This window comes from Necator americanus, chromosome IV (genome assembly GCF_031761385.1).
Source record: "Necator americanus strain Aroian chromosome IV, whole genome shotgun sequence".
NCBI lineage: Eukaryota > Metazoa > Nematoda > Chromadorea > Rhabditida > Ancylostomatidae > Necator > Necator americanus.
This window is the reverse complement of record NC_087374.1, coordinates 5,771,731-5,796,689: the sequence shown is the minus strand read 5'-3', so window position 1 is coordinate 5,796,689 and position 24,959 is coordinate 5,771,731. Positions and strand designations below refer to the sequence as shown.

General features: G+C 39.4%; 1 protein-coding gene across 1 annotated transcript; it reads left to right on the top strand.

The window, feature by feature from the left end:
- Nucleotides 1-214: 214 nt before the first annotated feature.
- Nucleotides 215-17,850, top strand: RB195_000465 (uncharacterized protein; the record flags this gene model as incomplete). Its single annotated transcript, XM_064196832.1, has 19 exons — nt 215-275; nt 6,862-6,967; nt 8,903-8,970; nt 10,693-10,826; nt 11,690-11,837; nt 11,893-12,090; nt 12,149-12,243; nt 13,541-13,681; nt 13,743-13,914; nt 13,976-14,112; nt 14,179-14,291; nt 14,874-14,978; nt 15,035-15,158; nt 15,219-15,321; nt 15,395-15,524; nt 15,753-15,830; nt 15,907-16,063; nt 17,501-17,650; nt 17,704-17,850. 19 exons carry the CDS (start codon nt 215-217, stop codon nt 17,848-17,850), a joined length of 2,367 nt encoding a protein of 788 aa, XP_064052713.1.
- Nucleotides 17,851-24,959: the final 7,109 nt, after the last annotated feature.

Genomic DNA, 24,959 nt, shown 5'->3' with positions numbered 1-24,959 from the left:
GGTTACGGTATCTCTAACCCCTTTTTCCCTTCCAACGAAGGAATAAAGGATCGAAATAAATGCAGGACTTCCTTTCCCTCCCTCCTCTCCATATCTCCGCGTTGTCGTCCATAGTTTTGAACCCTTTTTTTTCTTTTTTCCTTTTTAAACTGGGAATTTTTTTCAGATAATGCGCTGGAATTGATCGTCAACTACTCTGAGACCGTACTACATAATGTTACTAGTTTTCTCCAGTTTCCTCGCTGTAGCCGGAATTGGTTCGTCATTAGTTCTAAGTAAGTTCACCTTATTCTCTAGAATTTTCCCGTTTTATGAAAACAATTTTTGGAAAAAATAACTAACTGCTTAAAAGTTGGAATTTTTCCAGAAAAAATTTTTTTATTGTTTTTCAAAATTTTTTGACGTTGATGAATGTAATTTTATCCATAGCTCATGATTAATTGGGAATTTTCATTCTCATTCAACTGTTATTCTCTATTTCTATTGCTGAGGGAAAAAATCAAGGATTCTTCATCTTCCCGTTCTTATTGATCCGTATGCTAGTGATTCAAAATATTTGAAAAACTTAGTCATCGATTTGCAGAGGATGATTTGTCCTTGATTATTCCCCTCAGCCCCGGGACTCATAAAATATTCTGATCAATCAAATCTACTATGAATAAGAGAAGTGCGGTGTGATTGTACGGGCGGGCGCGGGGGTGCACATGGCGACAGACGACGACGACGGACATCTGCACCACCACAGCCTTTGTACGCGCAATCCTTAAGTGGTACAGGTCCTTGTCCCGGACGATACAGCCTTTCCCCCCGATGATAATCCTATTGTTACAGGGAAAAGTCCTTGAGAGAACGCTAATCGATCATCTTCCTGCTTTAATTATGTGACTTTTAGAGAAAAATTTTTTGAAATAAAAAATCCAAATTTAATTTGAGTGTCTACATATATTAAAGAAAAGTTTTTTAACCAACTCGTAACAACATCTCTATTTTATTTGTTTATTTCTAAATATTTACTAATTATTTACTTCATACACTTATATTATACAACTCGATACATCATTTCCTTTACTTTACTTTTAATTACTTAAACTTTTTGTAAAATTATTTTTAGGGAAATTTAGGGACTTTAGGGAATTTTAGAGAATTAATTCTTAAGAGGATTAGGAGGATTAATTTTAGGGAATTTTTAGGGATTTGAGGAACTGCATGACCGCAGATTTCAGATTCGTAGATTTAGATTTTTTTCGTAGATTTTAGATTTTAGATCGTAGATTATTTCAGCGTACCTGAGGATGGTGTTCTTTTCCTGGAACGTTTCACTTCAGTGCTGATGATACTTAGAATTCTTACAAAATCTTGTTTTTTTTTTAAATTTGGTACATTGATGAGTGTAATTTCATCCACAGCTGGTACTTAATGTTCTCTGTAACCTCCATGGCAACCAGAATCATGACTAGGTCCTGAAAAGATGGACTGAAAAGTTCGTCGAGGGGAAAAAATGAGGCAAGTTTGGCCAGTTTGTGTGATTCTACTGCCATCAAAACGTCGTCCAAAGAGTCGTAAGCGTTCAAATTCCTGTCCGTATCCGTTAGACACAGCACAGCACAATAAATGGCAGTCGTTTCCTTCCTTATATGACCGACCAGTCTGTTATGGTGCAAGTGCACAGTTAATGTCACATAAAACAGTCATTTTTCTTTTTAATTCTGTATGGGAGAACTCAAAAAACCTGCAGAATCGCGCAGGAATCGTTCTCGTACGTATACGATGATCCAATCGGGTTGAACAAGTGTCTGGCTGTATTCGGACTCGGACTTAATGGTTTTTACAATGCTTCGTAAGGTGTTTCCCAACAGGAACTCACAACAGTTGCCCCCTTTCCTTTCATCTACCGACGTATGAATGTGAGAAGAGTGCCGGCGCCGCCGACGGGGAAGAATCTGTCATAAAAGTGACACCTTCCGACTTCGTCACCACCGAAGTCTCGAGAAGATTGACGAACTGGATGAATGAGGTTGCGCCCCCCGGAAGAGAAGCACCTGTGATTCTTACAGTCATACGTTATAAAAGCGCCGAAGCTTTGAACTTTGCGTCCTCAGGACGAGTTATCCTCTCTTTTTGTGCATTTCGCATATGTCTAGAGAGATGAATCGTTCACCACACGATTTTTCCTGGTTCTTGAAATTCACTGCCGGATTTTTCCCGGCTCTTGAGACTATTTCCGATGCAGAATTGCGGTATTGAGGGCTGCGTGTGATAATATTGTAACTTCAACTCAATATGCTACAAAAAGTACCGTAAACTACTGGCTTTAATCACGGTAAATCATAAAAGTGGACAAAATTTGTAAAAAAATTGATGTAAAAACTTCGAGGTAAAAAACTTGTCCGAGAAATTCGTCACTTTTGTCCCTTTGATAGATTTCTATTTGGATCGTTGTCGATCTACCGTATTGCCTCCGCATTCAGGTTTCAGCATGAGGATTTATTAGTGGTGGTGGTGGGGAGATCTTTATCTCTGCTCGTTTCTCTTCCAAAAGTCCTTTTTTGAACGATACGCAGAAAAAAAGTAAAGAAAAGAAGAGACAGAAAAACATTAGAGCCGTAGCCGGTATGAGTTTTTCTTTTTGAACGATTCGAATTTCCTTGAATGATTCGAGTTTTCGAACAATTCGATTATTTGACCCATGGTCGTTTTTGTTGGCTATTTTCGAATACTGCTCAACTATATGCAAATACCGAAAAACCACAGAAAAAAGACAATTACAGTAATTAAAGTCAAATAATTCATCCTGAGATAGCTTGATTAATGCGTCTACGATACCAAGGATCCGATGAGCGACCACAGAATCACCGGAGCATTGTTTGTTAGCTTGATACAAAAGAAATGGCGTTTTTCTTTCAAATTTAATCTCTTACAGGAAAAAAAGAGTTTAACCTTATCTAATATATTATTTGAAAGAACATTTCGTTCCCTTGAACAAAGTGTTTTTGTTTTTTTTTTACGTTTTGTTAATTTTTGTTTCTAGGTTTTTGTTAAATTTTTTTCGATCAATGTAACAGATAGAAGATGTGAGAATCTTCAGTGTTTTTCCTCCAGCAACAAACTCCTAAGGTTTTTGCAAATTTTTTAGAAAGATTTAACGAACGATAAGAACTAGAGAGAGAGAGTGTTCCCCTTAAAAAAATCGCATTTTTTTTTTTCGTCTTATCTCAAAAAACTTGCACTAACGAACTATCGAAACGTTATAAATGCACGAATATTAATCAAGTGCTTGAGAAAATAAATGCAAATCCATCGTCTTCCTGATTTAATCATGTGACTTCCAATGACAAACTTTTCACATGTACTTTCAAATGTAAATATAGTGTCTATGTATGAAAAAAAAATTTCCTTAAGCAATTCGTAACAACTTCCATATTTTATTTATCTATTTATTTTTATTTGCTATTTTTTAATTTTTTTATTTATTATTCGTCTATTTTTACACTTACATTATACAACTTTTTCATTTACTTACTTTATATTTATTTTTTTTCACTTATTTTCTATTGTTTTTATTAGTGCAGTTCTGGATTCATCAATTCAGGGGGAAACTCATAGAAATTTTGATTATTAGGGCCCAGGCGAGGTGAAAAATGTTCAAAAATGCGAGTTCGTTGACACTTTCAAAGGCTTATTTTATTTATTAAAATTATTTTATTTAAATTTAATTTTATTATTATTAAAAATTTTTAATTTTGTTTAATTTCAGAATAAAAAGAACAAAAATATTCGTCACAGTTTTCTTGTCTCATTCTTATTTTTCTTCTATTTCTTCGACAAAAATCGGGGAAAAAGGGATTCTCCCCAATGTTCTTGCCTCATTCCTCTTTCTTCCATAAAATATTGTTTCACAATGGATGTCGTCGGTCATCAAACATCCCAGCGGGACACCATTACCGTAGTAAGATCGTGTGTGAGTAACAATAACCATCGATTAATGTGTGAGAGGAGTATGTGATTCCAATCCAACCATTAATTTATTCCTCGCACTTCGGAATAGCACCTCATCCGTCAACATGTCAGAATGTTCTGGAAAACTTCACGAGGATTTACGACCACTTAGCCCAGGTGTCCTATGGTGATCACATTCACCGTTGATGTATGTCTAGTTGTCACGGGAGATTACTGCAGCACGTATCGGTCGTCCTACTTTTCTGGATATCGCCTTAGTGACTTCTTAGGGTGTCTTACTAGAGACTATTAAGGTGGTGTGTTGCGCAATTGTCGGTCTCTCTCTGTCTCGACGGATCAGCTCTTATGGCTATGTGGAGTATGTTTTTAGAGGGTCATCCTAAATGGGAGAGGGTCAATCCCGAAAAAGAGTTCGGGAAGATTAGTGAGAGTTAGTCCTGGAAATACAATGATTCGTGTTGATGATTCGAAAATACCATTGGAAACAATTGTTACCCGGAATCGTCTCAACCGAACTAATATTTGAGGAAAATTCCTTATATATCCACACAGTACCGTGGGCAAAATCCTGGGAAAAAAATGAATTTAGATGATTCCTCGATTTCTTTCTTTTTGACCGGAAAACTCCCTGCTACCGTATCTCCCGTTGTCCCTGAATGGTTCAGAAATTCTACGGATTTGGAATCGTGGATTTTTAGCTACCATTGGTTCCCGAAATCGTCTGAACTGAACTAATCCTTGAGAAAAATTCGTTGAATATCTACATTATTGTGAGTCCTCGAGAAAAAACATGTTTTTAGATGATTATTCGATTCCTTTCCTATTTTTTTCCCTCCTCCTTTCTTTTCTTTCCCCTCATCTGTACTTACATGATGCTGCAACATCGGTGCAGCAGCCGTCTCCTTCCCGCCATAAAAAGGTGTCTATGAATAATTTATTCACAAGCTCTTGTCAGCTGTGTTCCAGAAAAACACTATAAGCATATTTCTAGAAAATTCATCCGCAGTTTCTAGAGAGGATTTTTTTTTTAAAATCCGGTAATTTTGAAATCCACCTGCATTCTCGTGAATATAAGCTACTTCGAAAATGCGTTGTATAGCCGTGTAGTGTGGGTGAATGTGCAAAATTCCAGTCGATTAGCTCCAATAAAAACGAAACCGATGTAATCTGGTTTTCTCGGAGTAACTATTGTAAAATAAAGCAATAAAAATCTACAAAATTATTTTTAAAAAAAGGATAGCGCTAGGTTTCACTACAATAAATTACTTACCGATTCTTTGAAAAGAAAATCCAACTCAATCAGATACGTTTTCTTCTCTTCTTCTTTTCTTTGGTGCACCATTGGTGTAGATATGAATGAATGAATGAATAAATAAATAAATAAATAAATAATAGATAAATAAATAATGAATAAAACACTGAAAATTAAAAATTAAACAATTATCAGGGCGAAGGGGGCTGATAGTTGATCAAGGCTGATCCCTATGAGATCCCGTCACAGCTACGCGAAAGGTTTGGAGGGATTCTGTACATGGGCATACTGTAAAAAACCTCTTTTTTTTGCAGGAATTTGCAAGGAAATCGGGTAAGGAGTTGGATCATGGTTTGAAACTTTGCTACCTTCATAAGCTGAACATAAAAGAACAAAGACATAAACTAAACATAAATTTTGAGTTGATTATTAGAGTCAATAGAAAAGAGGAACATCGTACTGTTCTTATTACAATTTTTACTGCTATTATTACTATTATTATTACTAGTATTGTTATTTATTGTTATTACTTTTATTATAATTTATTATTACTATTATTACTATTATTATTGCTATTCTTATTATTAGAAGTAGTTTTTCGCTTTTTTAGTTCTAGCAGCCTGTTCTTGCTTTCTCTTTTTGCGCTATGTGGTTAGCGCTGGTTGTGGTTTTGGTTTTTTTTCGGATCGGTTGTATCCAGTTGTCGCAGTCGGTCGTAAAATCAGTTGACGATCAGCGAACGGTTTGATGTGCTGATGCACACCACGGCGGCGGCGGTGCCCGTCAACCCCGAGTCAAAAACACTCGCGCACACATTTGTGGATTCGCCATAAACTGTTGACGGTTGTACGGCATCCCCATATCGTCAAAACCGAATCGAGCGAGTGAGCGAACGAGCGAGAGCCATTGAAATCGAAGCGAATCGTTTCCAGACGGTGATCCGATCCGGGAGTGGTGGGTGGTGTGAGATGAAAGTGGCGCGCGTGCGTGCGCATCCGGAGCTCAACCCAGCAACCCGAGCGCGACCTATGACTGCCGAAAACATTCGCGTTTTGTTGGCTGAGTACACAACCGAGGAGCGGTACGGGAAAGGATGCATGAAAATGAGATCAGTGGGGGAGGCATCCATCCATGCGAGCGACTAGGGCCAATAGTAATAAGGAATTGGCTCACGACTATGGATCGGGGGAAATATCACAACGAGAGAACAAATAGAACAAATAAACGAACTTCCGAATAAAAAGAAAATCGTGGAGGTACATTTTCAAATTGGGTTTCATTGATGCATGATCTGTGCATGATCTGTTTACTATACTATATAATATTGTTTATTATTCTTTTATATTACTAAACTGTACTATATCGCATTATATCATATTATTATTTTATTATTATTGTATTTTATGTTGTTATTGTTTATTATGAAGCCAATAGGTCGCAAACTCAACCAGTTAAGCATCACTATCGACCGCCTTCTGAGTCCGAAATTCTCCTCTACAGAATAAAAGAACAAAAAAAAAACGGAAAAAGAACTAGAATAATAATATAAATAGCAATATAAAAAATAGAATAAATAGGAAGAAATAAAATGAAATGAAAACAGAGATTGGATATAATTCTGGATGAATTCTAATTGCTTCAATTCTTTTTAGGGGATTGTGATGCACCGTTGGGATTGACCAATGGAAAAATCCGAGATGATCAACTTAGTGCCTCTTCATCGTTTGACGCCGATAGCACCGGTCCACAAAATGCAAGGTGAGGATTCCTGATTTTTCTCTTTAAGTAGTGTCTACTGTAGATCAAAAAGTACTGTAGATATATTTGGGAGTCAAAATTAGTTCCTACATTTAGGTCGAGAGAGTAAAAGAGTGTCTTTTTTGTGAAGTACAGTAGCACAGCGTAGTATAAAAACTATGTTTACGTGATCCACAATAGTTCCATGGAAAACGAATTGCATAGTCATCAGTGTTTTTGACTTTTTCGTTTCTGCTGAAGGACATTTTGAATTGGAAAGCGGCTTCGGTCGATTAGCGTGGGAATATTGTTTGAATTTCTGTAGCGACTACTCTGTGGCTACCGTGAACGCGAAACCATGACTAATAAGACCGTGGTGTTGTTTCTGTCTGTTCTTTTGTCTCGAACTTTTCCAAACAATCCATGGATTTCACTTTGTTTCTTCACTTTTTTGAGACAATAAGCTAACCAAGAGAATGAGGAACAGCTGTGCGAAGCAGAATATTTCCTGGATTTTTTCTTTGACATTGACAAAGCCTTTAAAGGGCCTAAGGGCCTAAGGGTCTTTCTTAAGGACACACCTTTGAGAATTTGCTCGAATAGAACTTCTAATCGATCACTAGAAACTCTCAAGTTCTAACGTCGTTTCATTCCTTAACTACTCTCCCTTCCGTTGGTCCTGAAGCGATAAATTTAATAGACGTAGACCTACCTGCATAGTTACGAGAGAGTAAGGTTTCAGATTAATCAGAAAAAGACTAAGCAGAAAAAATTACAATACAGTACAATACAGTCCATTACAATTCTTCTATCCAGATTAGACTAATCATGGAATCATGTTCCTTATCCCTGCTCACTACTCGCCCTACTTAGTTTTCCATACAGTTAATTTTTTCATTTCGAATCCAGTAAGTTTTTAGATTAGTTGAGGGGAGAAAATATTTTTTACGATACATACAGGATGCAACCAATCAACACCTTTAAGTTTGGATACCTTGATGGATTATTAACGATTGATTGATTGAATTATTTTTTGAAAATATTCATGAAAACTCCCATAGGTGTGCTGTAAGGCAGAAACGGGAAAGGACGGAAAATAAACGAAAAAAAAATTCAGTAGAATTTCTCCTAACTTAATTATTTCTAATGTGCCTAATTTCGCCTAAGTTTTATGCAGCAAAGTTGCCGCTTTTTAGAAAATCGTTTTTCGAATTTATACATAGATCTCTCTTCCTGGAATTTCTGGAAGAGTATCAAAAGTTGCCGCTTTTTAGAAAATCGTTTGGCGAATTTATAGATCTTTCTTGGTGGAATTTCTGGGACATCAAACTAATTTAGGATTTCTGGATGGCAACAATTAGTGGTACATTGGCTGCGCGGTTGATGAGAGGTGCAACATACGCTTCATTGGCCACATTATCTAGTTAAATTGTTTTCGCCTATGGGCCTTCTCCGGCTAGTTATACGTGGTGGTGGGCTGCTTCGGCATCCATATGTCATGGGAATATTGTTGTGGTTCTCCAGAGGGAGAGAACATCCGATTGCACTAGGATCACAAATTTTTCCACTAGGATTTGGTTATTCGACGTACGCGACGAGGGACGTTGAATTTTCATCATTGTAATTCAAGCGTCCTCGAATTACACGTACTCGCTCTCGGAAGTACGGGCCATGAAGCTAATAGGAGTCAACGAATCGTGACTATTGGGAATGACGGGCAGGGGCAGGCAGGGCACACAGAGAACAACTTTACAAATTTTTACATTATTTTCCTAAATGTAGCAAGATTGGTATTGATTTTTTACAACAGGTAATTTTTTTCGCCTTGTAAGGGTTCGAAGCCATTAGTGATTTATCCCCTCAACCCCCCACATAACGGAAAAAAACATGCCGGGATTGAAGCAGTCGAGCATGGTGCTACCATTTTCCTAAATGTCTACAGGAATTTTTTTCAAGGGTTCGAACACATACACGGTCCCGAATCTATAAGGAATGGATCCAGATCACGTTCGGAAGAGATACAGGTGAGGTTTAAGCTGAACGAAGTGTGCAACTGTTCCTGTTGTTTTTGTAGAAAGTCTTGATTTAAAATTTTGCAGTTTGTGAAAGGGGGTTGACTTTTTTAAATTAGGCAGATTTACGTCAATCGAACGAAAATCACAAAAGAAATAAGTCATAATAATAAAATGAGAAATAAGTCTGCACTTTTCCTTGCTAAGTAAGTTTCCCTAGCGTGGATGTTAGCGTGGATCGTGCTCCGTAAACACATTAATTCGCAAATGCATGTTGTTTTCTTTGAGTTTCCTGAAATGCAGAGTTTTTTTTTGACTGAGATGATTTGTCTTCATTCTTCTTTCCAGTCAGAAACTTTGTTCGAGACCAGACAAGATCATAAAAACGTATAATTCGTTTGAAAAAAAAAACGTGAAATGACGTCATGTCACAGTTCATCAAATTTTGCGAACGCTCCAAATTCCAATGATAATTTTCTGAAGCTTACTGTTGCGCCTGACGCAATACATATTATACCACAGTAAATATAGCAAGCTAATTTTAGTAGTTAGTATTTTAGTTTAGTAGCTGATGGGCATATCACCAATTTCTATTGAGTGTTCCTATGGGAGTATTCACCTGGAATAGGCAACAGTAGAAACAGCTCGTCTGTTTCTACGTTTTCTAGCTTTGCCAACGAGATTATGGTGGAAATTTATCACTGGCGTTAAAGTCATCATCCCACGAATCTGAGGTGGTACGGATTTCAGGTGGAGTATTCGTATACGGGATCGTAGATTAAGGTGAGAAGGGTGATTCCGTCCATTTCTTCCTGACTGCGGTAAAAAAAAACGGCCCGGAAGATACGGCTTCGAGCGTTCCGGCGCGCTATTTTCTGCAATGAGTTCGATTGGAGCGTGCCAACCGTGTCCACATCCCGCATCTTCCGGGCCGTTTTTTACGGCAATCAAGAAGAAATGGACGGAATCACCCTCCTCTCCATAATACACGACCTCGTACAGGAACTCTCCACCATCCCAGATTCGAGGGTGATGCCTTTAAGTTTCGATAATCTCGCCTTTACTAAATCCTGAAAATGACTTGAGGTTTTTGATACTATGAAAACCCCTCAAATTCCTCCTCTCTCCTCGCCAACCCTCGATATTGTTCCAAGTAGACCACGCAAGACCTTAAAAGGAAAATAACTGACCAGTCCCACCGACTAGAGAGATGGTGAACCGCCGCGTTCTTACAGATTATCACCCAAGGCGAATGAGATCTATACACTTTGCAGTATCCTTAAGTACTGATGTCTGGATAGTGTTAAGGAACTGCATACGGGATAATCTTGTAGCTCTCACTAATTTTCCCTTTTATGGATCCAATCGAATCCAATAAATAACGTTCTTTACCGATTTGGGTCATATTTCTTGACCCCCCTACGATAATGAGTGTTTTACTAGAAATCCAGATAGTATCTGATTGATTAATGCGGATAAATATGTTCAGGACTTTTTAAAGAAAAGTATTTCAAGCACAGTGTTGTTAGAGGATTTGGAGTAACGCTGTGGGAAATTCTGGAGGCTTCTAATGCCTTCCTAGCAGATATTTCTTTCTTATTTCCCTCTACTTTACTCCTATGGTCCCTCGAATTGTAGTTCATTGCTGCTATTCCAGCTACGTCGAAGCTTAGTGTCCGAACAAAGCAATAAAGAGTTCCTCCGTTATTTGTTTATAAAAATTTTTTCTTACAGTGTTGACAGCGGTGGAAGTGCAAGGACGCTACGATGATGGTCGTGGTATGGAATTCGCTCGTGCATTTAAAATCGAGTACTGGAGACCGAGTTTACAAGGATGGGCATCCTATAAGAACGAGGACGCTAGTGAAGTAGGTCTTGTGGTGACGTTGACAGGTGACAAGGATCTAAATCCTGACGACAGCTCAACAGCTGATCGTAGACCACGAGTGGTGGTGATGGCACTTGCGATTCGCAGTGATCGAGCAGATGTTCTGCTGTCGCTGGCGGCGCGCATCCGCGGCTAACAAAGAGATTCGCGCGTCATCAGAAGTGGGATTAACTCGTCCTACTCATTTTGAACTCAATCTTGACACTTTCAAACACCGGGCCTTGTTGATTTATTGGTGGCGAACTGTCTCCCCCATTTGTTTATTCATTGTTTATTTTTGTTTTTAATTATTTTTGGCTGATTACTTGGTGATTTAAGGAATTTTACAGTATGTCTCCTTTTTTCTGGTTACTCTGATTAATAAGAGTATTTTTCCGCTCTGTAATCAAGTATTTTCCGCCGGGTCCGCTAATCCTAAAATGAGCCACTAGGCGAGGGCATCCATAAATCCGATTAGTTACGCTACGGATGACTGCGTAAAATGAGTTGCGCAAACGTTACGCGCGTCACAAATTTTTGATTAATCCATCATCTCCTAAGCATGATGTATCCTAAAAACGGATAGAGAGTTGGTCCGAAATGTTATGGAATTTTTTTAACGGAAAGAAAAATTCTTTGTAGAGCTGTGCTCAGTTTTTTGGGGGGCTAAGAGCGAAGAAAAAATGTGAAAGATGGGACGAGTTGTCCAGGATGTGTATAGTAAGGAAAAATGTGGCTCCTTGTAATTTCTTTATTGAATGGAAAAGTAGAGGCCTTCTTTTCATGGCCACAAATTTTCCATCTCTTAGAAAAATTGAAATTATTATACCTTCTCGGCTCGGAAAAAAATCTGAATATTTTCAGATTGTTCCCGGCAACAGCGACACACAAACAGCTGAGCTACGAGTGCTCGACGCACCCATCGTCCTGAGAAGACTTCGAATTGTCCCACTTTCTAACACTACGCGTACCGTATGCCTACGATTAGAGCTCTACGGATGTCCATACGAAGGTGCCGTGGATTCTGACGAGAATCTCCACCAAAAATCTAAGCATAAACCGTTCAGATCCGCTCCAATCCTACTCGGCACCACCTGGTTCTGCTGGCGACGGGATCAGTTTTACCGATTCCTCTTATGACGGCACCTTGTCGAACCACGTAGCTACTGGTGGTCTTGGAAGACTCAGCGATGGTGTTATCGGTGAAGACACTGAAGATTTGTATCCACATCGATGGGTGGGATGGAGGAAACAGTCAGGTGAAGGTGCGATCCGGCTTTTCTAGCCTAGTTCTTCGAAAACCACTCAAAAATTTCTTTTCAGGAGGCCACATCAATATACTGTTCACGTTTTCCGAACCAAGAAATTTCACTTCCATTCACATCCATACCCTATTCTCAAATAAGTTAAATGCACAGGTAAGATAGATATAGTCCTGAAAAAAAAAAATCCTTGCCCAGGTGACTAGAGAACAGCCTCCGCAAAAAAAATAAATGCGCAGCAATATTGTTCGAACTTGGACCGATAGGAGCGATCTACACTAGCTCCTCCTAGCTGGAAGGAGCTGGAGGAGCTCATACTAGATCCGATTCGGCAATTATTAAACTAATAACACTGTTATCACTTTTAAGAAGGATTGCTCTCAATCCACTAATACGCCTAAAACATAGTAATATATTATAAACATATAATTAATAAAATAATATTAATAAATCAAGCCTCAGCTATAGATTATACTAATATACAGAAGTAATAGTTAGTTCCGAATGGAATTAGCCGAAAGAACCACCGAATGGAGCAAAGGAAAAAGGGAACCTGTCTCAAGCAGAGAAAGAGCACGCGTACGGATGCGTCGCGTTTACCCGGTTGAACATATTCTTCAAATGCAGACTTCAAATGTTATTTTTACAAAATCGTCGATCACTGTTAGGTTGCATTCAATGTTACTTTTGTTGTTGGGTCAAGGCGCTTTGCTGAGACTTTGGTCAGAATTTTATTTTTCTTCCCCTTTAGGTTGAGAACTAATTATTTAACTGGCTTTTAATTTTTAATTGTGAACTTACTTAAAAGTATTAGACAAGTATTAATCAAACCTGGGAGAACTAGAGCCGTACTAAAGCAAAATAAAGTGGTTAGGTGATGGAGTATCTAATTTTCTATGTCCTTGGGTTTCAAGAATTTTTTGCTTTAGTCGTTGCTTTTAAAGGAGTATCCCTAGAGAATCAGGAACAATGTTCAGTCGGTAGGAGCTAAGCAAAAGTTGTTTCTACTGCCCGGCTAGTTATCAACGGAAATTAGGAAAAGCAGATTTTTATTTTCCTAAAAAACAAATGAAAGCCATCAATGTTCCGAAAAGCGATCCACCTATTTTTCTGCTGCAAACTCCCCTCCAGTAATTCTTCTCGATTCTTCATTCATTCTACACGAAAAAAAAAACAATATAAACAAAACAATAGAACAAAGTCAACAAAATCTCTCCTCCATGTATTTCGGAGAAGGCTAACGTAGACAGAGAAAGGATTTATGAGATTATTGAGGATTAATCTTGTTTATTCTGTTTTTTGATCTCCGTAAACTGAAATCTTCATCCATATGGGAATAGATTCAAATGGAACTGGGACCTTGAAAATCGTTATTTGTAATATTTGAAGATATTTTTGATTTCTTATAGTTGTACCATTTCGTTTCCCAGGATTTACGCACGTATATTTCCAGGGATTCTCTAGGATAATCGTTTCGTTCTCAACCAACGAGGCAGATTTTTCATCACGCGTTTTCGAGTACGTACCTCAACAGCTCACATCGACGTCGTGGATTCATGTGCCTATTCCGTCTCGGATCGCGACCACTATCCAGGTACAGGAGCAATGTTAATGACTTCTGGACGACTACATCGTCAATATTTGGGAATTTGCAGCTTCGATTTTATTTCCCCTTGGGATCCACATGGTTGCTGCTGTCTGAAGTTCGTTTTGTGAGCACTGAAGTCCGATTCGATCTGTTACAATTTGTGGACGACGACCGTTCCGGAGCCATCACATATTTTTCCGTGGACGAGTCGGATAGCGAAGGGAGGATTGGATCCATGGGTAAGGGGAAAAGAAAAACCCGTTGAAAAAATGTGTAATTCTATTTTATTGTCAATTTCAGTGTTACTGTGTCTGTTCATCCTCACACTTACCTTCCCGATTACGGTATTCTGCTTGTACCGTAAACGATACAAGATTAGAATGACATCGCCGCCTCATCACGAAGCGCATCTCACCTTTGATGGCAGCGTATTTAAGGTACATACGATGATGGCGAGCGATCCATTGAGAATTTTCTGGAATAAAAATTTCTTTTTTTTTCAGGCGGTCTCACCTTCAACGTATCAAATGGCTCGAGATAATATGGAGAATGCTCTGTTGGAAAAATGTCCGATGATAGTGATTGCTTCCGAATATGCGGAGCCAGATTTCTCCTGGTTAGTCCAATTTTTTTGCTTGCACTTAAAAGACAGCGTTTCACGAAAATAAAGTAGTATGGAAACCTGAGAAGAAATAAAAAACATAGAGTTAGGAACAAAAAACATAAAGTTAAGGGTGTAGATTAGAAATATAAGCGTGCCTCAGTCATTTGCTCCTGATCCTGCAGAAAAACCGGCGTGGAAAAGGGCGTTTGTCCTTACGAGGCACCTTAGAACGCTCCATCCACGTGCACGCTCCTTGACCACGAGCGATCGATCGAAAAACAATGAGGTCTCCTTAGCAGCAAAAATAAGAAAAATAAGTAAAAATAAAGTAAAGGTAAGCAAAGTAATGAAAATAAAGTTTATTTGAAGAGGAGCGAATAAAACTAATGAAAAGGCTGTTGAGGGACCGGAGTCCTAGAAGGGTGCCGCGTTCTAACGGTACCTCGTAGGCACTAAAGTGATTCCCACGTTATTTTTTTAGGGCGAATAGGGGAAATTGAGGTGGGTTACGCTCACTCGCATAACCCTAACAACCTGAACTCTACGTTTTCCTTGGAAATTCCGTGTGGGTTTAGTTTCAACCGTAGTTTTTAGCTCAAAAGACAAATCTTCACTGGAGCCGTTGCTTCCATCGTTTCATAACCATGCGATGGAGGTTTCACATTACGCGGAGTCTGTCATTCCCGCCTCATTTCTTAGGTAAGAATCCTATTTTCTTGCTTGGGCAAGTGTCGGTTTTAAGCTTAGCTCTTCAGGAATCCACTATCTTCTACCGTGAAATATTCCGATTACGGTGAAGTCTACTGTACTACTCTACCGGAGATTAACAGAAATCAATTGATATTTGTGGAAAAAATTGGACAAGGAGAATTTGGCGAGGTAGGTTCGATTCGGTACTCCAGTGGTTAGGATCTCAGCAACGGATATTTCCTTATCCAGGTGCATCGATGCCTGCTGGAAAATCGTCAAGTGGCGGTGAAACGTCTTCACAACACTTCTCCGGAAGAAGAGAATGCTTTCCTTCGAGAGATTAGGGTTTTAGGTGGGTGATGGGTGGTTAGGTCTGGTCTGATCTGATCAACCTCCCGTCACAGATTTACTGTTTTATTTTTCAGGAAATCTCAAACATCCGAACGTTGTCGAAGTGATTGGTGTCTCAACAATCGATAAGCCAATGATTTGTATCATGGAATTTATGGCCGGTGGTGATCTCAAATCGTTCATGAGTAAGCTGGAGGATATTGAGTGAGTCGAACTCTTCGATTCTTCTTTTTTAAATTATTATATAATTACATTTATCAAGTCTATTTTTATAATTTTAAAAAAAGTATTATAATTATTGTCATGCATTCATTTCTCATAAGATTTTTTTCCTTTGCATTTTCATGCCTATGTCATTATTTTCATTATATCTATATTTATCATATAAAAAATATTATATTTACTATAATAGAAGATTCTTTTTTCCTTTAGCACCTTGTACTGTATTTCTGTGGCGACACAATTAGCCGCTGGGCTCGCATACCTGGAATCATGCCATTTCGTCCACAGGTGAGTGAAAACTAAAACACTACCGTGACTGGACTACGGTAATTTGTGCCTGCTCGTGACCACTGTAGATGTTCAGAGACATCGCTGCTCGGAACTGCCTCGTTGATGCCGAGGGAAATGTGAAAATCGCGGATTTTGGAATGGCTCGAAGTTTGTACTCGAATGAGTACTACCGTGTTGAAGGACAATTTGTGTTGCCTATTCGTTGGATGGCATGGGAAAGCTTGTTACTGGTTAGTGGTTACTCGGATTTTTCACGTGAAAAACATTTTTTCCCATGAAAACGGATTTTTTTCTTTTCTTTCCTCGGGTTGAGAAAGGAAACGCTTGAGGATCGTCTTCAGTTCGCTTAAAGCAGCAGACAAATTGCTAACCTTACGCTAGAGGTAATAGTCGTGGGATTCCAACGATCTGAGTTCGAGGAGTTTCTCATTTCCCATGGCTGTGGAGTGACCGTAAAACTCATCACAACAATCCATAAAAACGTCGTTAATTATTCCATACGTAGGCGGAATAGCGGTTTTCTTTTCTTCTACAACTTCTACTGCATCCAAATAGTTGAACAGGGTATTATTTATTCTTGTTGAGCCAATGAGATCTTGGTGAAATTTTATTGGTGGGTTCAAGTTGCGATACCCTCATATTTATTGAAGGCCTGAGAAAGGGTCGACGATTTTGATGCCATGCATATCCCACGAAACTCCTCTTCTCTCCTTTCCAGGCCTCGGTATCGTTCTAAGTACACCACGCAAGAACTCCAAGCAGAAAATTAAAACTGATCACTCTCACCGACTAACGGGGCTGGTGAACCACCGCTTTCTTCCAGATTTATCATCCAAGGCGAAACAGTTCTACACATTGTAGAGTTTCTGCGAATATGATCTACACACACTGCAGTATTCTTAAAGGCAGCATACCACGAATCTGGGTTGGTACGGATTTCGGGTGGAGTATCCGTATACGAGGTCGTATAGATATGGAGACCGGGGTGGTACCGCTCATCTCTCCCTGAATCACTGCAAGCAGCCTGAATGCTGTTTTGTACGATGCGCTCTACTGCAGCGCGCCACCTTTGCACGCGTAGCGTCCCTTACTGCCTATCGGGGCAGTCCGAATTGATTTTCGACGAATCGCCGGACGAGGGCGGCGCAAGGGGTGGAGCGTTGCAATAGATGGCGTCGTACAAAACAACATTCTGGAGGCGGCTGTTTGCAGTGATTCAGAGAGAGAGAGAGAGAGAGAGAGAGAGAGATGAGCGGAACCCTGATGAACCCCAGTCTCCCTAATCTACGATCCCGTATACGGATTCTACACCTGAAATCCGTACCACCCAGATTCGTGGGATGCTGCGTCTAAGTATTCTTGTCTGGATAATGTTAAGATAGTAATGATAAGATAATGGGGACTATTTTATAGCTCACAGAGTTTTACGAACGGCATAAAGTCATTAGTAATTGATAAGCACTCATTTCTGCCATTCATGGATGGGTTCCTGACGGAAATCTATTAGATAAAATTCTTCACCGATATGCGTAATGTTCCTAAAAAAATAAAAAAAATAAAGATAAAATAAAAAGATAAAAAGATAAAATATAAAGATGAAAAGATAAGATAGCAGATAAAATTTCATAGATGGATACGAATAGACATTCTCAGGACTTATTTTTCAGGGAAAATTCTCCATACACAGTGATGTTTGGTCATTTGGAGTGACGCTATGGGAAATCTTCTCCAGATGCCGTGAGAAACCGTTCAGTTCATTAAGCGACGACGAGGTGCTCGAGAATATTCAATACATGAGCAATCATGCAACGATGAAGGTGGGTGGTGGATTTGTTCGACGATGCCGGTTCTCTGACGACGTTTGCTTCAGTATCATCTGGAGAGGCCAACGCTGTGCCCAACGAGTGTCTTCACGAACGTGATCGTCCCGTGTTGGCTATACGAACCACAAGATCGACCGTCTTTCGAAGCTTTACACCTCCAATTGCAGGTGCTTATCCATACAAAAATGCCCTAGCTAGGTGCTGCGTTGCACTTTTCCATTCCACTCAGGACCTGCAAATAAATACGGTTATAAGTGTGGTGATCATTCACCCCGGAGCACCTGTTCTCTTCATCTCTGTATCTCTCTTTCTCCTCAAACACATATCGCATAGTTCTGGTCTTCTCTTTTTTTTCAAAAGTAGAAACTGTAGATCTATGCTCACGCTATTATTTCTGATGTTCGGTCGATGTTTTTCTTTTTCTGGGATTTTTTGTCCTTATGGTTGTGTACATAATAGATTATTTCTCTTGCACAGTTTTATTTTACTCATAAATGAATTAAATTTTTTTCTTCTCGAATAGTTTTCACTGTATCAAAATTACAGTAGGTCCCTGTGGCTGTAAAATGTCAATTACAGTAGAAGGGGCGATGTAGTGCAGTCGGTAGGAGGTTTCGCTGTGACGGCACGATCGATCCGAGGTTCGAATCCGTCCTAGTGCTCACCAAGCCCTTCATCCCTCCGGGGTCGATAGATTGGCGCCAGACTTGTCTGGGAGGACGAAAACACTGACTTGACACATCGGCTAGCTCTGGAAGTCATCGTACAGGCCAGTTACATCGCCAGTTTGCTGAGATGTAGAGAATACATGCAGAATTCTGCATTTAAGACAAAATATACAGAACAGGTTAAATAATTTAGAAAATTTTTTTTTCTCGCCAAACAACAACAAGTTTATTGTGTCATTCTCAATTGAGAAAATAGTCGGAGATGCTTGACTTGGGGTATTTTAAAACATTACAAAAATAAAAATAAACATTTCTTGGTCCACTGATTGAATTGATAAAAACTAGTGGAAAAAAGACTAAAAAGAGATGTCGTAAATGCGCCATTTTGCCCAAATAACATTCCATTTTAATGAGAATATGAATAGAATGAGAAAAAAGAATCAATAGTACTAAAAAAAATTATAATAAAACTGTTTTGTAGAGGGACAAATCCCCTTTTGAGCGGCGTATAACATTTCAGAGATATTTTCTGTTCTTTTTTTTTGTGCAGTTGTTACTTTTGGAAAGGAAAGATTTATTATTTTAACCTAGGACATGAATTATGTAGATATTCGTTATTTATGTATATGAAATATTCGTTATAAATCGTTCGAAGAGTTAAAATCATAAATTAGTTATTCGTTGTTAACGTAACTGTTGTTTATGTTTATGTATGTGTATATCTCTTTATTTATGCACCAAAACTGTTTTGTAACTAAACGTATACTAAATGTCGTATCCTAAAGTATACCAACAATATCTCCATAATAAGCAAAGATGCTGTTACCTCGAGAGGAACACTGTCCTCGTCAAGTCTCGTGTTGTCAGGACTGCGATCCTCTTCCTGTTTCCTCTCGTTTCTGTCGCTCATTGGCAAGGTGTTCCATATGAACTGTAACGCGAAAAACCACAGTCCACAACTTTGCGCCAATCAATCCAAATAAAATAAAACATATTTCTTCTGGTTCAATATTCACAAAATTCTACGTATGTTCTCACACATCACATACAGAATGGCCGCCTTCAGCTTCAATACAAGCATCCAATCTCTTCTGAAAATCTTTGAGGATGTACGCGATCACTTCCCATGTACCATGCCTTCTCCAGGACTCTTTTCAGCGAATCCAGTGACTTGTACCTTAAAGAGGAGGCTTTTTGCTCTAGAATCGACCAGACAACAAAATCCAAAGGATTAAGATCGGGCGAGTTCGACACCGTCGTCCAGAAATCCGGCAGATTACTCTTATAGCACTTCAGTGTCTTCTTTGCGCCGTGAGCTGGCGCCCAATTTTGCTGCTGGATGGTCCGGCAGTCAGTGTCCTTAGCGTTTTCCTTCGCCCAGGGAATCACCGTATTTCTGGATTTTTCATAGTCCATCACACTTCATGTGGACCATCATACATATATAATGTATATAAGAGGTAACAGAAGGGAAATACCGGAAATTCTTGAGGATGCGCTCAATTATTTTTTCACTTCATTTTATCATTTTTTCCAGTCTTTTTTAAGCGCTTTATAACGCAACATGCTTGTTCCCAATGCACTTCGAGCGTCTTTGAAATCTCCAAAAACTAACAAATCGCGTTTATACATAGAGCCCTATTGCTGAGCGGTCCTCAAGTGATACTATTTTCATCTAAAAACAGAGAAAAAGATCGGAATAAGACTAAAAATATGGATCGAATCGAATATAACACTACAGCAAAGCATAAAAAAACGAAAAGAAACGGAAATGGATTTTCCATAGCTCCTCACACTTCGTGAGGACTATAAGGGCTCTGTATATTAATAGTGTTAGCGGTTAGTTAATAAAGAAGATCAACACCAATCTCGGTTACATCTCAACGAAATCAATCAAAACTACAATCTCCATGTATATGTTTATATATTATTGTTATTGCTATTATTATTATTGTTTAATGTTTATTTATATGTATGTAATATATTGTTTCTGTATGTGTATATGAATATGTATTATTTGTTTATTTATAGGAACATAAGACCACCAGATAATTCCTTCGTCGCTATTCTATACGTTCTAAAAGGATCTTGAACAACGTTGAACCGACCCAATTCTGAGGAGAAAACAGCAGGTTCGGTGAGGATCAGATCCGAGGATATGTACGGGTTAGCGGATACTTTTTGAGGTTCGTCGTTCATAAACGCCTGCGATTTGCTTTGCGCCATGAGTCCCTCGCTTATTTCCTTGCAATTACACACACATACACACACATGATTGCATAGATTCAAAAATAGACGTGGAGAAAAGTAGTCATGGAGACGCAGCGGTGGAGAACGCATACGCTTCGTAACCTATGCATTACTTTTCGTTCAAAGGACATAATTATTCCCGTTAGCCTTCAGATTTCAAGGGAAATACGTATCGGGTAGCAATCGGATCCATATCACCACAGGAAAGCAAAACAGATACGGTAGCATTGCTCCTGGGCGAGCCACAATGAGGAGGAACAGCTTTATTTGCAATAAAATATGAAATATTTCAGCTCATTTCGCGAAGCTTCTTTGACCCATCGACAACATTTCTACTCATCCTTAGCTCATTTTTTTTGTGTATCTGGGCCCAATTGATTTCTAGGAGTTAGTTGTTGAACAAGAGAATAATATTAATAACTATTAATAAATCCATTAAATTTAAAGGATAAAGTTTCTGGCGTTGATCAATCCGCTTGGGACCAGCGCCACCACGTTCATTTCAATTCAGATGCGCTTGAGATTCACGAACGTGTAACTCGCCATCCTCCTAGACCGGTCTGGTGCCAATTTATCGACCCCGGATGGATACGAAAGGCTTGGTGAGCACTAAGGTGGATTCGAACCTCTGATCGATCGTGTAACCACAGCGGAACCTCTAACCGCTACACCACACCAACCGTTTTGTAGTAATAATAACTTATTTTCACGTTCACATCACAATATAGCGATGACAATTCCCTATAATAACTGGCTTCGATATCCACTAATCCGACCGCATGATGGCTACGGATTCAGTGCTGACTCGGCCGGAAGCCAGCGGTGGCAGTTCGTTAATTTGTGGAACCTCGTGGAACAACACGAAGCCGGTGTACAAACTCTGAACTATCGAAATTTTTCTTCCTGTCCGATGCACCGCGCAGACAAAACTGCAAAATAACTTTTATTGCTATTTATTGATTGGTTGAGTGACGTTATTACTGGTAAGGCACTCGTTATATTCGCTGGTGTAACATTGTTATTGTCCTACAGGATACCTCGCTATTTATATACATTCACTCATTTCTATTTGAAAAAATGCAAAGGTGTACCGTAAATTAAAAAAAAACAAGAACGAACTAAGCTCACTAGAATTTCGATTAGATTTCGTATAGAAAAGTTGGGCCTTTCTAGCAGCTTCTCTGGTTGCTTGACATCCTCCTCCTATAGAAGGTGGGAAGTTCTCAAAAAAAAGAGATCCTTTTTTCAGTTCCAGAAGGCTACGGTAGAACAACGCTTACCAGGATTTGGGTGACCAACGTAACCCAGAACGGACAAATCCTTCAGGTTCCTTGCCGGGTCGAACAGACCTCAGGCGAAAGGGTTCACTAGCTTTGCTATCCTCGAACGGTAAACCAGTATTAGGAGAGAATAAGGACCAATTATTGGAGGGGGGGGGGGGGAACTTTGAAAAAGAGAATGAATCTCGGGGTGGTACGGGTTTCAAGTGGGTTATGCCTCTACGGGGAAAAAGAGTGATTCTGTCCACTTCTTCCTAATTGCCATAAAAAAAACGCCCCGGAAGATGCGGTTTCGAGCGTTCCGGGGCGCTCTTTTCTACAACGAGTGCGATTGGAGCGCGCCAGCCTTGTTAATGCACCGCATCTTGCAAGGCGTTTTTTTACGGCAATTAGGAAGAAATGGACGGAATCAACCTATTCCCCACAATCTACAACCCCGTATAGGCATAACCCACCTGAAACCCGCACCACCCCAGACTCGTGGGGTGATCCCTTTAGGCCATTTCCTCAACTGTGAGGTATTCGATAACCAGTGCCTCTTCGAGCTCGTCTACCTATGAGAAACTAACATCATGGGTGGTCCACTTGCAGAGGAGCAGGAGGCGTGGAAGGAGATTCCCGGAGATAGTCGACCTCAGGATGATTAGGTTCTCAGCATGAGGACTGCAAGTGGTCCGCTGGGCACAGTGCGATCATGTGTCTGAGACTGAGATTTTTGCCGCTGATCCTGAGCAAAACAGCCGTTGGTCCTCGAAAATGAGACCCTCTTTTCCTATTTGTTATATTTATTTATATATTTGACATATTTTTGCACACATTTATTTGTTTATTTATTTATTTATTATTCCTTACTTCCCTACAGTACCATCAAGACCAATTATAGAAACTCTTTCTTCGCATCCTTCTCTATGAGCGACTTTTGTTTATGTGACTTCTGACGGACAATACGCAGGATCTTTACTCTCCCAAAAATGTAGCAGTACCAAAAAAATTCCTCAACCATGATATACAACATCACATGCTCCGTTGAGAAGGAAACCGAGCAGAATAATTGTGTTTTCGATCAGACGATTGGGCTGGATTAGGTTTTCCCAGTGAAATTCCCGGAATTAACTAGAAATGCACAGATCTACATCAGAAAAGTGGCCAATGATGAGTGTAGGAAACAAATAGACGTAAACAAATGAAATATTCCTAATTCTGCCCGACTTCTTCATTTATAAATTTTAGTAGTAAAATTAAAATTAGAATAGAATAGAATAAGAAGTATAACTAGAAGATTTTGTTCTCTCTAAATTTTCCTCATGCTATGTGGAAAAATTCCATTTTCCTTTTTTTTTCTTCTCATCATTACTACATTCCTATACTGACAGACGGACAGAACTAATTTCACAGGGGTTTCACGCATTGCTATGACGACCGGACACTACACGACGTTTTTCTCCTCCTCAGACAACGGGCTGCGGGGAGGGAGGGGGGGAACTCCGAGTATAAAAGGTGCATTGCAGCGGTTACTGACTTCATTTAGCCTCTTTCGATGTTGTTTGCTGTGCCTCCTGTCCTGCAAATCCTGTTCCTGCAGTTCCTGTTTTCGATAACCCATGTGAATTACATCCGTCAATTTTCAGCACACAGAACCACACAGACCGTAAATGAGTGACAGAGACGAACAGAAACAAGAAGAGGAGGATTGCACTCCTGACTACACGAAATACGATGAGGATAGTGTTCCACCGGAGGAAAGGGTAAGTCTGTTGATTGTGGAAATATTGTTGGTGAACCTTTGGGACCTTTACATAGTTTCACCACAGAACTCCAAAGAATACGACTCTTTCCACACTTTGCCTGTCTACCTACAGTAACCACTAAAGGATTAATCCGCCTTAAAGGAATCACCCCACGAATCTGAGGTGCTGCAGATTTCGGGGGATTCGTATAAGGTGGGAGACTACGGGGGGGGTGATTCCTCCATTTCTTCCTAATTGCGTAAAAACGGCCCGGAAGATACGGCTTCATTCGTTTTGGCCACCATCTTGTAAGAGGTTCGATTGGAGCGCGCCAGTCTTGTGGGCGCATCTTCGTTTTTTACGGCAATTAGCAAGAAATGGACGGAATCACCTCCCTCTCCGTAGTCTCCCGTCTTGTAAACGAATACTCCACCTGAAATCTGCACCACCTCAGATTCGTGGGGTGATGCCTTTAAACCACTGAAATTATTGGAAGTGAGCAAAATTGGGCAGAATTAAATTTTGAGAATGTCATTCGAGCTGATAATTTCCAATGTACTACAAGAATTTCTTGTGGTTATTCAGGATTTTTGCTGAAATTCCAGAAAATCTTACCTTCTAAACAATATGTATGAGTAGACGTGACCCAGTATCAACAGATATTTTCCAGTTTTCCTCCAATGGACGTTACTATCATATAACTTATGTTATTACACCTGTATTTAGCGATTAAAGCGACAGGACCATAGGTACAGTAACCAGAAACTTCACCAGAAAATAAAAAAAAAGATCGCGTTATATAAAGACCTCAATCGATCCGTTTTTCATTTTCTATGTGGAGATCAATAAGTTCCGTTTTCCATTTTCTGTATCCCGATCGTTTATTTGTTTTCTGGCAAAGCGTTACCGTGGTTACTGGATGTTGCTGCTATTTCCAACGTTAGGTTAACAATTGTAAGAATAGTAAGATATGTAGTAGTAAAGCCCATCAAGGGGAAATCGCGAATTCTCTATCGGTGGTGGATTATGTAACCCTAACACATAGTTTTCGGGAATTATAACAAAAAACCACTGAAAAATCGCTAAAAATCCATTAACCTAATTTTCCAAGTTCATCCAACAAAAACCACTCTTTAAACCCTTGACTTGACGAAAAAAACCTACGTAAAATGGACTAGTGATAAATTTTACTGACTTTTAATTTAATTTAGCTTTGAATTTTTTTGTGATTTTTTTTCGTTGCTTAAATTTGAGTGAAAACTTACTTCATTGTATGAAATGAGGCCTCGGATTACCGAATTTCCGATTTTTGTTGGGAGTGAATCGCGTTTTTACTGCGATTGCTGGATCTGCCCGAATCTGGCCCCATTTACTGTTC